This window comes from Canariomyces notabilis, assembly GCF_033297395.1.
Source record: "Canariomyces notabilis strain CBS 508.74 unplaced genomic scaffold N656scaffold_39, whole genome shotgun sequence".
In the NCBI taxonomy this organism is placed as follows: Eukaryota; Fungi; Ascomycota; class Sordariomycetes; order Sordariales; family Chaetomiaceae; genus Canariomyces; species Canariomyces notabilis.
This window is the reverse complement of record NW_027041861.1, coordinates 163,181-176,873: the sequence shown is the minus strand read 5'-3', so window position 1 is coordinate 176,873 and position 13,693 is coordinate 163,181. Positions and strand designations below refer to the sequence as shown.

Here is a 13,693-nt window from a genome sequence, read left to right as displayed (position 1 = left end):
TACATACTGGTGATAGTTTCCATCTTCAATTGGCTATATAGCGTTTAATTCCATCGTTTGGTCGCCGACTGCCTACCTCTAGCCTTTTTTCCGGTTTGAAAAAAATCTCATCCGAGGGTCCTAGCAAACAGCCAATTCTCAGTAAAGCAACGAACAAACAAGCCAAAGTCGTGAAAAATAAGGCAAAGTACGGATAAGGCAATCCGTATTACGGAGGTAGTAACGCTGGTAATGAATTGTACAGTACAGTACGGTACGGTACGGTACGGTACAAGCGAAACTGTATCCGTATTTTTAACGGAAACCAGACATCGATACAAAACCGCCACAGTTGGCTTATTAGTACTGCAAGCGATGAACGCTCGCATGCAGTTGGGAAGCTACAGAGAGAGACTTGGTTACATGAAGATGGAGCTACTGACATAGGCGGTCATCTCATGTATTCCGTTCGAACCCCTGGCAATGGCCTGAGACAGGCATTTCGGCGTATTCGCGACTCTCGCCGCGGCATCACCACCACCACCGAGACAGGCGAAGATGTTGCGCAGGCCCGGAAGTACTGTCAAAACCAGCTCAGGTCTATACTATCCGTCCTTTCAACCCTCACCTGCTAGGGCCTTGCTAACTGTATGCCCATCAGACAAGGCGATTACGATGCGTACCTCATCCGACAGTTCATTCCACGGCCGGCGCAAGATGCCTATGACGCTCTCCGGACGCTGAACCTCGAGCTAGCCCGCCTCCCCGAGACAGTATCCAATCCAACCATCGGCCGCTTCCGGATGCAGTTCTGGCGCGACACTGTCAACCGCACCTTTGCTGGCAATCCGCCGCGAGAGCCAATCTCGATCTTGCTGCACAATGCCGTCACGGATCTCACCGCAAGAAGCGGCGTTAGCAGCGCAAACTCGCTCAAATTTTGGCTCCTGCGTTTTATCAACACGCGTGAGCGGCACATGGAGAACAAGCCTTTCACAACATTGGCCGCCCTGGAAGACTACGCCGAGAATACGTACGCCACCCTAATGTACATGACACTGGCAGCGGTGCCTCTTCGGTCGGTACATATGGATCATCTGGCAAGCCACATCGGCAAGGCATGCGGCATCGTCGCGACGTTGCGCGGCATTCCTGTCCTTGCTGCACCTTCCCAACCCATCCAAGGCCCTAGGGGCTCCAATGTTGGGAACACCCGCAGTCCCACCCTTCTGCTACCCCTCGATATCATGGCTGAAGTTGGCTTGAGGGAGGAAGATGTCTTCCGCCAGGGACCAGGGGCTGAGGGGTTGCAGGATGCTGTCTTTCAAGTTGCTACACGTGCCAACGACCACCTCATTACGGCCCGCGAGATGCTCAAGAATTTGCAAGCTGGGAAGGGCCCTGGGCACGACTACGAGCATCAAGACGAGGGGGAGCATGTATATCCCCAGGAGACGCATGCGGCTGAGAACACAAGCTCAGATATCCAGCGTGGTTTCGGTGTGTTATTGGAGGCGATCGCAGCTAGAGACTACTTGCAACGCCTGGAGAGTGTCAATTTCGACCCATTCAAGGTCAAGAGTAGTTGGAAGTTGCCGTGGGGCCTGTGGAAAGCACTAAGAAGTCATCAAATATGAGCTCGGTTTGCTGAGGATTTTGTGTCCATAATACGATGCTGAATAAAGCTTCTTCCCTTGTCTGATACTCTTGAGATGCTGCTCGACTCGGGCAATTCGTATCACCACCTAGAACCCTGATGGACTTTGAAATTTGCACCGAGCGATTAAGAACCGGCGGTAGCCGATGACGCGGATGCTGACAGGGGTAACAAGTGTACACGGTGAGGGCATGGGAAAGATGAGTCGTCGATGGGAATTACACGTGTAGGAAGGGCAGGATGGGAAAGGAAGAGAGAAAAAAAATTTTTTTTGCTCTTTTCTAAGAATATGTGGAAACCGGCTTTGGAGCCGATCCAAACCGACGGCCCAGCCGGCTCCATCACCCGATCCGACAAAAGAGGAGCCGGTGGGCGGGCAGCCCGGATGGCCCCACCTGATGAGTCCCGAAAGATCTAGAATAAGCACGGTGCACCGGTTTCTCTACGCTAAAATAAATAGATGCATGAGCTTGATGGAGCCACTTCGCGCAATGTCCGTTGATGTGGAAACACGGATGAGACCGCTGACCGGTCGGTTGCGTTGTTGATTTCCCTCCAACGTCGGCTGGTCCCGATGAGGTCGCCGGGTGTTGTTCAGAACCTACACGGATAGGCTAGTGTACCTCCGTATATAAGGTATGCAATTGCAACCTACAATACTACACTTTGTTGCGTCAGGAATGGGAGTTCTCGCCTGATTTTCTTTGCGGCCCATGATTCCAGTGCCATCTCCTCATTTCCCGAACTGCGCCTGTACACGTGCATGTATTGCACCATGCGGCAGCCATGACATGATGCCGCCTCTAGAGAGCAGCATCCAATGGCGGGAAAGCAGGGCGGGTGATTCGCATTTTCCTCTATGTACACATACTTACCACAATCCAATCAACAGGAGAGGTGGTGCGGCATCGAAGGATCTGTGTACGATGGTACATACAGTCAAGGAGAAGACTCCGAAACAAGTCCGACGTATACAAGAGCACGGCAGCTGAGGTGACTTTAGCACCACAATATCACAATACGCATGTGTGTGCGAAAAAGAAAGGCTCTTACTATCCTGAGCGCAGATCATCTTAGATCTCAAATCTAGATCAAGCATTATTTCCAGAAGCCTTGGTAGCCGCCTAAAAACGATGACTGGATCGAGGAACGACTTGACTGCTGAGGTTCGAGTCGGGTGCCCTGTGTGCAACAATACAGTACATGGTTAGCATGACAGACCAGACCAGTACTCATCAGGGCTTCATAATCGCTTCTGACCCGCTACTTCGTAGAGGGTCAGGGACGTTGATTCGCGAACGAACCATTGATTCACGACCTTGAAGTACTTCCATTTACTAGCGCATCCCATACAAATTCAAGTACCTCAAGCTTTGTGCATCATGCCGTCAAAATCCATACTTTAGTGATTTATCTGCAACAGTAATGTACGACAGTTGCATCCACCACCCTCAACATTTCGCATCTAATCGCTCCCATCCTCCAGTACAGGCGACAAATACAGTCAAATATTGTATAAACAGCTTTGCGTTGAATCCAGGCTCAATTATACCTGTCTGGTAATTGAATATAGGCTTTATTTTACATAGCTGTAGCGTGGTTCAAATTGATAGGTATGCATGCAAGCGATATGTGTAAGTGGACGGTATGACATTGATTTGCTAACAAATTTGTATGGGAGGAATGTACTAGTGTAAGTTCGCGATTCAATGGTTCGTTCGCGAATCAACGTCCCTGACCCTCTACAAAGTAGTGGGTCAGACGCGATTATGAAGCCCTGACGAGTATGTAGGTATGTACGAAAATCCCGAGGCGACGACATCAAGAATGCCGCAATAAGGGACGAAGATGATGGAACCAGGCACGTTGGAATTTTGGACGCAAGAATCTTGACCGCCATTGTTCATTCGTTCTGGTGTAAGGTATCCATATGTATAGGTAGATGAATACATTAGTGGGGCAGAGCAAAACTTTTGCAGAAAATGACCTGCTGAAACCCTGCTGAAGGGCGCAGAGGAGTCAGAGTGTCGCCGGCTTCCAGCCGCCATGGGCGGAGCCCTTGTGACCTCAGCAGCAAGTACTTCGTACCCTGTAACCTGATCACATGGACCCGAAACATCTGGCCAACGACGCCCGGCTGCAAGTTGAAAAGTCTTTTGGTACGACTGGAAGTACTCAGGTACTCAGAAATAAAGACGGGAGTGCTAGGCTTACTGAAAGTGAGGCTAGAGAGTTACGCATATCTTCAATATGTAGAGATTGTACACATCGTGACAGAGATGCTGCCGTCAATACGACGGGCAGCACGTATATCATGTAGAAGTTCAAGTGCGGCCTACAATGCGGCATGTTTTCCTTCGCAGGATTCATACGACAGTTGTGCCTGGATCAACACGAAAGCCAGTGAGCAAAAGATCGGATGAGCCTTGTCCATAACCTTCCGTACGAGGCGGTTGCAGTGAGTGGGTCCGTCTCATTGCTTCCTTGGCCCCATCCATTACATACCAATTACTTGATGAAAACCCTCCGTTGGTCGTCAGGGTGTATACAAATAGCCCATGAACTGCATGTTGCCGTGCGTCAGAGCTCAATTCGCCAATTTAACGTTACTGTCCGTCCAAGCTCAAGTTGCTTTGAATTAGATCAGTTCACCGACTTGGATAGATATATCTGTTCCCGCCTGCGCCTGGTTGCGGATCGACGAGCATCCTACAACTCTTTTGCCCTTACCGCCAGCCTCTACGAAAGATTTTGAGCTTTCGAGGTTCACATCACCTTCTTGACAAAGAACCCATTCATACAAGCCTGACTGCTACAGATTTGGCAAGAACATCACCATAGCAGGCGTTGACGGGCATTGATTCCTGCCAGGGTTCCCCGCATTTTTCGAGCCGAAAGCTCAGGCCAGTCATCTGACACAAGCGTGCTTGGTGCATATTTCCCCGCCATTGGCAGGGATTGAGCGCCCAGAACCATGCCGCATCGCGTCGCCGATTTCCTTCGGTCCTCGACGCATTCACTCGAGATTCAGGTGTCGAATTGGACGAAAAAGTCGGCGCCTGGCGGCCCTCGACGCAGGCGAGACTCGCCAAAGAGGAGCGGGAAACCACCAAGGAGCACCGAACGGCCACCATCCTTTGCTGCCATAACCGACGACGACTCAGACGATGCCTACACCCCGCCTTATACTCCGCGCCTCAAAATGGGTGATTCGCGAGCCAGCAGCTTCTCGTCCGAGTCCCACAAGGAACATGGACACCACCATCATCACCGAATCTCATTTCCCAGTTTGCATTTTGGGCGATCTAGCAAAGACACACACCCCCCTGCACCAGCTGCATTAGACTGGAGTCTTGAGTCGCCGCCTATCGTCATGTACGGCGATCCCGAGAGCAGCACCGGTGCGTTGCTCTCGGGCCAACTCTTCCTAAACATCAAGGAGGAGAGCCTGGAGATTGAGTCTTTGAACGCAACTCTCAGCATCCATGTCACACAGAAAAAGCCCTTTGTGCATCACTGTGCCGACTGTGCAAGTCAGTCTACGGAACTAAAAAAATGGGTTTTCTTGCCGCATCCGTTGGTCATGAAGAAAGGTAAGGCTTTAGCCTCATCTGCTTCCGGAATAAGTTGTAAACGTACATGAGGCTAATGGCCGCGCGCAGGTGAACACACGTTCCCTTTCTCGGTGCTCTTGGAGGGGCACCTCCCGGCTAGTATGGATAGCCCCCTGGTCTCAATCGCCTACGAATTCAAGGCTGAAGCCGTGCCCAAAAGCGGCGACACTCCGCTGGCGCCTATCAAGCTAGAAAAGGTGCTCGATGTCAAACGCAGTCTCCCAGCGTCCGAGAACCCGCACCACTCCGTCCGCGTCTTCCCTCCTACAAACATCAAGGCCAGTGCGCATTACCCTCATGTGATACACCCGATCGGCAGCCACACATTGTCTTTGCGGCTTGATGGCATCGCGAAGCACAACGCCAAGGTCAACACGATTGAATATTGGAGGCTGAAAAAGCTCACGTGGAAAATTGAGGAGACGGTCAAGACGGTCGCCCCGGCCTGTAGTCGACACAGCCCTAAGAGCAGCGATGGTGCGGAAGAGCAGCAGCAGCAGAAGAAGGGCATCGTCCGCTGCGAGAGCCGAATTATTGGGGAGAAGACACTCTACTCAGGCTGGAAAAGTGACTACACGAGCCTCACCGATAGCCTGGTCGAGGTCGAGCTCGATTACAACGTCTGCAAATCCGCGAAGCCTTCGTGCGACACCAAGAGCCGCGATGGGACCGAGGTAACCCATCAACTGATGGTGGAGATGGTTGTTTCGCAAGAATGGGCCCCGGTCAACAGGCCTTCACTCGTGACACACACTGGTGTAGGGCGCATTCTGCGGATGCACTTCGCCACCATTCTTACCGAGCGCGCGGGCATCGGCATCAGCTGGGATAACGAAGCCCCTCCCATCTATCAGGACGTGCCTCCTAGCCCGCCGGCGTACTCGGAGGAGATTACCGCGGACAATTCGATTGCGGAGATGAATGAATCCCTCGACAGCTGCTGTGGGCGAGGTTTGAACCGGAACTCGACGGACACGAGTGCAAGCGGGCATGGCGGAGCAGGCTCCGAAGGGCGGTGAAGAGCCCCCTTAAGCTGGGCTCGCACGTTGAGACGTGGGCGCTCCCGAGGAACTTAGCATTCACAGCTTTCCGCAATGCGAGAGGACGGGAGCATTGGAAAAACTTTGGGTTTCGTGCTGGGAGGGTTTTGTCATATGGAATCGTTGTTTGTTGGGCTCAAGGCGTTCGTGTTGCATGATACCCTGTACGGCAAGTCGTCGAGGGCTTGTTGGCTGTTGATCTTCTCTGTGTATTACTATCATCCCTCAAAACTCACTGGGTATGGGACTGCTAATGATAATGATACCCGGGAATGGGAAAAGGCTTACCTAGGAAAGAAAACGGAACATGAATATCCAAAGCATTGCATCTCTGGTATGGGTACCTACCTCGCATTTGTTGCATTGAGACGCTGTGCACTTGTCTATTGCTCCCTGCACCACAGCTCAGGCGACCATGGTAGTCAAGTCAGGTTATAGGTATAACTGACCTCTGTATGAGATCTTAAAAAGAATTCTATTCACAACTCTATTCGTAGTATTGTCGTTTCTTGATCTCTTTGAACTAATCCTCTAGTTGGCCAGACAGCAAAAGGTTCCCATGATGGCAAGCTCAGAGCTTCCCCTCGTCCAGGCGAATCTCGGCGATCAGTCATCAATGCGGGGAGAATGTGGGGGTAGGACCGTTTGCAGCGTGGCGCCACTTACAGGGCTGAGCTTATCGATAAGCCAACTTACTCCCTGAGTTGGGAGCATCCCGGGAGTCGTTCACCGAGCGCCGGATCGATGACTCGACAGAGCTTCGACTCAACCGGCCAGTCAACCTCCAGGGAGTCACCAACAGTAACGAACACATATTAGAAGGTTATCTGTTACTCCACCACCAACCTTAAATCTCTCCAGTTACTCCATATCTCTTCTCTTTCATCATCAATAGTGTAAACTACGACTCTACAAGGGCCTTCCTCCCACCGTTTGACGCAGCAATCGGGTTTAATGGTCCGGCGAACCTATTGTTCGTCTCGATACGCAAGTCAGCTATCTTCATCTTGATTGGATAGCACCGCGACGCGGCATCATGGCCAGCAAATCTGCCAAGCAATTACCGCACGAGAAGCGGAAAGGCGAGGCCGCCCTGAGCGACTTCGCCGAGTACGTTGAGAAGCAGCAGGCCCTGCGCTACCCAAGCTCCAAGGCTGCGACGGCAGCTTCCACTACTGCGGCCCAGGGCAATCATGACCATCACGAAGAGCTGGACGACATCCTCGACAGCCTCGATCTCTCCGACTCGGCCCCCCGCGTCAGGTTACGAGAGCTCCTTCTCTCGAGCAGCGGAGACGCGGATGCGCTGCAAAAGCTGGTCGACGTCGTCCAGGAGCGTCTGCTGGAGGGCCACGGCGAGACCGTGTTCGACATTGGCTTTGAGAATAATGGGGAGAGCATGAAGCTGTCCCGCGATGACTGGGACCGGGCATACAAGCGGTTGAGCGAGGCGGCGAAGAGGTTGCGGGCCGATACCCAGCTCTTGTTGACCAAGAATGTGGGCGGGCCCCTTGATGGAGCGCCTACGAAAGACGGAGATTGCAGCGGGAAAGTCATGATTCGCAGAGCCCCAGCCACGGTTGAGGACGTGATCGAGACGAGGATAGCTGTGGTGGGGAATGTTGACGCTGGGAAGAGCTCCATGCTTGGCGTGCTCGTCAAGGGCGACCTTGATGACGGCCGAGGGAAGGCTCGTGTCAACCTGTTCCGTCACAAACACGAGATCGAGACGGGGCGGACGTCCTCGGTTGGCATGGAGATCATGGGCTTCGACACCACGGGCCAGGTCATAGTCTCTGATACTCCGGGCCGTAAACTGTCTTGGGAGGAGATCGGGAAGCGCAGCGCCAAAGTCATCACTTTTACTGATTTGGCCGGCCACGAACGCTACCTGCGCACGACTGTCTTTGGACTTTTATCAAGCAGCCCCAACTACTGCTTGCTTATGGTGGCAGCGAACAATGGGCTGATTGGCATGAGCAAAGAGCACCTCGGCATTGCCCTTGCCCTGAATGTGCCGGTCATGGTGGTCGTCACCAAAATTGATATCTGTCCGCCTCAGATTCTGGAGCAGACCATTACTCAAATAACGCGCATTCTCAAAAGCCCCGGTGCGAGGAAAATACCCATCTTTATCAAGAACCACGAGGAATGCATCAACACGGCGACTCAGTTCGTCAGCCAGCGTATCTGTCCCATCTTCCAGGTCTCCAATGTCACGGGCGAGAACCTGGACCTGGTCCGCTCGTTCCTCAACATTCTTCCGCACCACGGTCGGTACGATGCCGACGCCCCGTTCGAGTTTCATGTCAATGACACCTTCAGCGTGCCTCACGTGGGCACCGTGGTCAGCGGTATTGTCAAATCCGGGGTTATCCACGCTGGCGATGACGTCCAAATAGGGCCTGACTCGCTGGGACGTTTTACACAGACCTCCATCCGCTCTATCGAGAGGAAAAGGATAGGGGTGCCTGCGGCATCGGCTGGGCAGTCTGCCTCGTTCGCGTTGCGACGCGTTCGACGGAAAGACGTACGCAAAGGCATGGTGGTCTTGCCCAAGGCCGACGGTGCCCCTCCCAAGGTGTACCGCGAGTTCGTTGCTGAAGGTACAGACATCTACAAATAACCCACACAGGTTCGGGATATGTGTTTCTTTGCTAACTAGGAGCAGTGCTCATCTTATCGCACGCAACGACGATTAAAACCAAGTACCAGGCCATGTTGCACGTCGGTCCCGTCTCGCAGACGTGCGCAATCATTGATGTCGACCGTCCGTTCATCCGGACCGGCGACAGGGCCACGGTGGCCTTTCGGTTCGTCCAGCGGCCCGAGTATCTGGCGCCTGGGGACCGTCTCCTCTTCAGGGAGGGGCGGACTAAGGGGCTCGGTATCGTCAAAAGCGTCGGCTACGACCCGTCCAAGCCGCTCATGCCGAAGCAGCCGGAGGAAGCAGACGCAGACGCCGGCGACGGGCAGAGAACTGCTGAGGCGGTCGGCGGTGCGGAAAAGGATGACGGGGCGAAGACCTGATCTCGTGTTGACCGTTGGGCTAGAGTCTACGGAGAGGAGAGGGACTGACGGCCCGAGTGCAGGGTATCACACGGTTCCGTCGACCTTTCCCCTGAGGCTTCTGCATTGGTTTCTGTGGGGTCAGATAACTATCATTGAGTGTCGAGTGTATGTGTTTAGGGCCGTTATGCGTTTGAGGCCCGTTATGCGTTTGAACGCAAGATTTTGGGTATGTACTGGCAATATTCGGCCTCGCATGTTGAAGGATATTTGGTTAGCACGGCGTACTGGAGTCAAGCACATTTTCTCCCCCTTACTGCCACTTTTGCATGTTGATACTGTGACTGCAAGTCTGTTACGAGAAAATGCGGGCCAGCTCCCGTTGCTTCATCTGACTAGAATCCTCGGATATTTGAGAACATGCTGGTTGTACAATAGGCTCATGTTTATTTAGCTCGCGTCGTGAAGAGCTTGGCTGCTCTAGCCATCGTCGATCCCAGGACTCAACGCGCTTGGTTTGCAGTTTACTCAATTGGCTACTTGAGACTTTGCTCTCCCAGCAAGAGATCAACCTATCTGACCTGCACGAGGTATACTCATGTTCCTGCGACGCAAACCCATCACCCTAATCTGACCTCAGAAAGGTCGTGACTGCGGAGATATGAGCACGACACTATCTCCTGTTAACGCAGCACAGTTAGTCCAAAAGAGCTCTGACGGAACCCGAGAGCCCGGGGGAGTCAGTGGTGACGCACCTCTCACAAACAGCATTTCGGATTTTCTGCTGACAGTCTGTGATGAGAAGAATGATGTGAGCAAAAAAGACATGGCCATGTATTACCTTTCCGTGACGTAACAATCAAGACTGAATAACGCAGCATGCCCTTACCCTGACTTCATCGTCATCCTCATCATCGACGACGTAGATGGTCTCTTCGACATCACCGAGCACGAGGTTGCAGTGACTGTCGTAAGCCTAAGCAAAGGGGGGTTGTTAGGAGGATAGACAACACAATGTAATGTTGTGTCAATCGGAGCACGGGCCGGAGGGCGGGATGACGGGTGATAGTGGTGGGGCGTAGGTAAGAAAGGTATTCTGCGTACGTACATGAAGGCGGCCTTTGAGCTCCCGGTCTCCTCTGAGCTTTACGCAAACCACTTCGTCGAGCAACAGGCGCACCAGATCGAGGGGCTCGGCGACGGCGGTGCCTTCATCCCCGGGCTCGGCCATGACGGGCACACGACTGATTCGGTAGCTGCTGGTTCCTGGGGAAGCTCAGGTTGATCGCGCTGCTGCAGTCTGGTGTCGGATATCTTTTGCAGGACGACAATCCAGTCGGTAAGGCAACGGTAAGATAGTGGGCTCACGGCAGAAAGAAACGTTAGCACACAGCGCTTTGGAGATGCTTTCTGTAATTACAGGTGGGATGCGCTCCGAAAATGGGGCACGAGCCTCTGTGGTTGTTTGATACGCAAGTTGAACGCAACAGCTGGAGCCCCTCAATTGTGCCGGGCTTGCCCGCCTACCCGACTGAGGTCGTGCATCACCCGAAGCCTACCACCTAAAGTCCTAAACTGTGTCTTAGGTATCCCGTCTCAAAACAACATGCAGCATAGCTCTGTCAAAGGAGTTGAAGCAGCCCACAAATTTACGCAGAGCTTATTTTCCGCATGGGGTGGATATATACCATACTAAACATTACGTATACGGTGCCCATTGCCCAGCAATAGCCGTATCCAACCAAACCAGAGGGACATGGACATTGTCACCTCCCCGTGACCTTTTCTAGCCTCAGATCATTGATATACATGTACCTGCTCAAGGTGATCCAGCCATAGCGGAACCAGACCATCTGGCTCTTATGAGCCGTGACCATGGCCTTCCACGCCGTGGTGATGCCTCCGTGACCGGCCAGACCATTGAGGAAGATCAGTCCCCCAGGGTGCTTCTTGTCCTGCTTATCCGCCCGCACCGCCCAGCTAACCAGGGTAGCTAAGACATCCAGAAACGCCGTGTACTTGCGCGGTAGGGGCACCGAAGTGAGGGTGTAGAGATCGACGGGCGGGGTCCAGCCTGGCTTGCCGGCTATCAGCGCGGCAACGAAGGCCTTGGCGCCGTGGTACAGCGATATGTGGTTCGGGTGGCCCGAGACGCCGCCGGCGTCGAAGGTGATGAGGACGTCGATGGTGGCCGTGGGCGCGGTATTGGCGTCGCGTGCCGGTCGTTCTCCTCGCGACAGGTGGGGCGCAAAGGCCGTCGACAGGAGCGACGAGATGGCTGAAGTGTCCCACGTCGTCGTCATGCTGTCGGGAAACTCGGGCTTGTCGACCACAAACACGTCGTCGGGCTTGCGCAGGCCAAGGACCACGCCGGACTTGGCGAGTTCACGCTTCCGAGTCTCGCCAAGGCCATCGGCATTGCCTAGTTTGTGGCGACAAGTCATTAGTAGGAAGCTGGGGGAAAGAAAAGGGATAACAGGCAAAGGAGGGAGGGGAAGTTCAAGAGATAGCTTACCGCTGCTCAAGCAGAGGATCTTGACATGGTTGCCCGTCTCAGGCCGGGTGAGCGCCAGCACCGTGGGCGCAAAGAACATGGCCTCATCATCCGGGTGGGCGATGAGCAGACAGATGCGCTTGTTGCGCAGAATCGGGAGGCGTGCCGAGATGACGGACGCAGTGTAGATGTAGAGCGACGGGAGCACCACCGCCAGCATGCCCAACGTCATTAGCCAGGCCATTGTGCCAGATTGATAGCCAATTGGGTCGTAAAGTCAATCAATGGGGCATAGCTCGCTTCTCCCGCCCTTCTATCCTCCGGTTGCGCCGCCGTCGTCGGCTTGGCTCGGGCGCGAGCTCAGGGGTTGTGTCGTCACCGGTTCCCGTTCTCGATGCGGCAACAAAGCCGCCAAGACGGCAAACAGCGAGGAAAACTGGCAAAGTGCGGCTGTTGTTACACGTCGGCACACTTTATGCTGTGCTGAGGCGCGCAGCGGACCGCGTAAACTTTCTGCGACCAGACCACACAATGGCAGGCAATGCTGAGGATGAACTGCTGGAAAGAAGTGCGGTGGGATTTGAGGACCTTGAGAAGTTGAGTGCAGTGATCTCCCACTCGCGTCCGGCCTGCGCGCGCACTGTGCACTTGTGTAGCTGCTGTTAGTGCTGCCCCAATTTTTTTTTGTAAAAAGCTTCCTCTCGACTACCCCTCTTAACAGAGCCAGCAACACTTTACCTTGCCATACTGTGGCCATGGAGACAGCTCTACACAACCAGCATCGCAACACAAGTGTATTTTCCTGATTGTTATGCCGTCAAAGAATTAACGATTCACACATGAGATCTCACTTGAAACTCGCCACGATTATGTCGACGAATAATGCTTGACGGACAATGGTAGCTCGGTCATCCTCCGTACAGCAACGGCGCTCAGTTCTGGGTGCGTGGGTGCTGTACACGGAGAGTGGGGCCATGATATCTTGGTTCCAAACTTCCAATCCGTGAAACTGCTGTGACGTTAATTTGTGCTTCCTTCAACGTCGATATTCTCCCACCATTGCCAAGTTTTGCCCGACTTTGCAATGGCTAGGCGGCGCAGGGATAAATCTCCATCCAACCTCAAACTGAGACAGCCAGATAGGTCCGGCCCGAGCGAGAAGACGCTCCTGCAGCTCGCCGAGGAGAGGGGCCTATTCGACCAGGCGAAGAAGCGGGAGGACGAGATCGCAAAGAAGGCCGCCGGGCGTCCCATCTCAGAGCCGGCCAGGGGTGGTGATGAGGATGGCGACGCAGAGGGACTGCCCCCTGCCGTTGAGCGCGTGCTTGAGACGCTGCTCTGGTCTGTGAGCCTGGCCATGCTGCACTTTACGCTTGACGTTCTGGTGCAGCACCAGTTCTCGGTAGACAGGATAGTATGGCCCAAAGTCGTGACAAGGACTGCCCAGGCCCTTTTGGGTAGGTTTGAAGATGTTGCACTGTTCTCCAATGCTCGCTTCGTTGCTAACACTAGATCCCCAGTCTTCGGCCTGCTTATCTACGCCCTCCATCCGCATCCTTCCAGCCCTTCACTGCTCCCCGGCTTGCCTGCCCGATACCAACCGATAGTCAGACAAGGCATATTCTTCACGGCAAGCGTTTGCGCCGGCTGTTATTTGATACATATCACCAATATGTACGGTTACTTGGCCGTCATGAAACGGGCTCCCTCGCTAGGATGTCTCTGGGTGTGGTCCGTCATTGAGCTTGAGCTTCCGTGGGCCGTTCTCAGCCTTGCAGGGGCTGGCTTATTCCTTTGGATGAACGGATACAGCATCAAATGACATTCTGGATAGCTTCTGGCGGCTGGATTCTGATGAGCCATGCGACTTGGAAACCAGCATACTTATCTGCACGTTCAA

General features: G+C 53.7%; 6 protein-coding genes across 6 annotated transcripts; 4 read left to right on the top strand and 2 right to left on the bottom strand.

Moving 5' to 3' along the window:
• The first annotated feature begins 123 nt into the window (after nucleotides 1-123).
• N656DRAFT_785046 (uncharacterized protein) lies at nucleotides 124-1,801 on the top strand. The gene is made up of 3 exons (XM_064816292.1): nucleotides 124-253; nucleotides 309-577; nucleotides 641-1,801. Exons 2-3 carry the CDS (start codon nucleotides 438-440, stop codon nucleotides 1,614-1,616), a joined length of 1,116 nt encoding a protein of 371 aa, XP_064665291.1. The 5' UTR covers nucleotides 124-253; nucleotides 309-437; the 3' UTR covers nucleotides 1,617-1,801.
• A 2,427-nt stretch (nucleotides 1,802-4,228) lies between these two features.
• On the top strand, nucleotides 4,229-6,748 carry N656DRAFT_832895 (uncharacterized protein). The gene is made up of 2 exons (XM_064818674.1): nucleotides 4,229-5,229; nucleotides 5,299-6,748. The coding sequence occupies exons 1-2, from the start codon at nucleotides 4,611-4,613 to the stop codon at nucleotides 6,267-6,269; spliced, it is 1,590 nt and encodes a 529-aa protein (XP_064665290.1). The 5' UTR covers nucleotides 4,229-4,610; the 3' UTR covers nucleotides 6,270-6,748.
• A 285-nt stretch (nucleotides 6,749-7,033) lies between these two features.
• N656DRAFT_762960 (P-loop containing nucleoside triphosphate hydrolase protein) lies at nucleotides 7,034-9,320 on the top strand (the record flags this gene model as incomplete). The annotated part of the gene is made up of 2 exons (XM_064813282.1): nucleotides 7,034-8,896; nucleotides 8,959-9,320. Exons 1-2 carry the CDS (start codon nucleotides 7,327-7,329, stop codon nucleotides 9,318-9,320), a joined length of 1,932 nt encoding a protein of 643 aa, XP_064665289.1. The 5' UTR covers nucleotides 7,034-7,326.
• A 287-nt stretch (nucleotides 9,321-9,607) lies between these two features.
• On the bottom strand, nucleotides 9,608-10,767 carry N656DRAFT_785041 (Sm-like ribonucleoprotein). Its single transcript, XM_064816291.1, has 4 exons — nucleotides 10,408-10,767; nucleotides 10,189-10,275; nucleotides 10,055-10,091; nucleotides 9,608-9,979 (listed from the first exon to the last, which is right to left on the bottom strand). Exons 1-4 carry the CDS (start codon nucleotides 10,528-10,530, stop codon nucleotides 9,936-9,938), a joined length of 291 nt encoding a protein of 96 aa, XP_064665288.1. The 5' UTR covers nucleotides 10,531-10,767; the 3' UTR covers nucleotides 9,608-9,935.
• A 298-nt stretch (nucleotides 10,768-11,065) lies between these two features.
• N656DRAFT_772406 (LmbE-like protein) lies at nucleotides 11,066-12,037 on the bottom strand (the record flags this gene model as incomplete). Its single annotated transcript, XM_064813928.1, has 2 exons — nucleotides 11,066-11,721; nucleotides 11,815-12,037. The coding sequence occupies 2 exons, from the start codon at nucleotides 12,035-12,037 to the stop codon at nucleotides 11,066-11,068; spliced, it is 879 nt and encodes a 292-aa protein (XP_064665287.1).
• An 840-nt stretch (nucleotides 12,038-12,877) lies between these two features.
• On the top strand, nucleotides 12,878-13,615 carry N656DRAFT_719528 (uncharacterized protein; the record flags this gene model as incomplete). The annotated part of the gene is made up of 2 exons (XM_064812376.1): nucleotides 12,878-13,250; nucleotides 13,314-13,615. The coding sequence occupies 2 exons, from the start codon at nucleotides 12,878-12,880 to the stop codon at nucleotides 13,613-13,615; spliced, it is 675 nt and encodes a 224-aa protein (XP_064665286.1).
• Between the last annotated feature and the right edge of the window lie 78 nt (nucleotides 13,616-13,693).

What these genes read in the sequence shown, in the direction of transcription:
- N656DRAFT_785041 (XM_064816291.1), bottom strand. Translation starts at nt 10,530, where the DNA reads ATGGCCGAGCCCGGGGATGAAGGCACCGCCGTCGCCGAGCCCCTCGAT. An exon ending in AGCTCAAAGGCCGCCTTCAT is followed by an intron (nt 10,276 to 10,407) that starts GTACGTACGCAG and finishes CCCTTTGCTTAG; the next exon opens with GCTTACGACAGTCACTGCAA. An exon ending in CGAAATGCTGTTTGTGAGAG is followed by an intron (nt 9,980 to 10,054) that starts GTGCGTCACCAC and finishes CTGCGTTAACAG; the next exon opens with GAGATAGTGTCGTGCTCATA.
- N656DRAFT_832895 (XM_064818674.1), top strand. Translation starts at nt 4,611, where the DNA reads ATGCCGCATCGCGTCGCCGATTTCCTTCGGTCCTCGACGCATTCACTC. An exon ending in TCCGTTGGTCATGAAGAAAG is followed by an intron (nt 5,230 to 5,298) that starts GTAAGGCTTTAG and finishes GGCCGCGCGCAG; the next exon opens with GTGAACACACGTTCCCTTTC.
- N656DRAFT_785046 (XM_064816292.1), top strand. Translation starts at nt 438, where the DNA reads ATGTATTCCGTTCGAACCCCTGGCAATGGCCTGAGACAGGCATTTCGG. An exon ending in TACTGTCAAAACCAGCTCAG is followed by an intron (nt 578 to 640) that starts GTCTATACTATC and finishes TATGCCCATCAG; the next exon opens with ACAAGGCGATTACGATGCGT.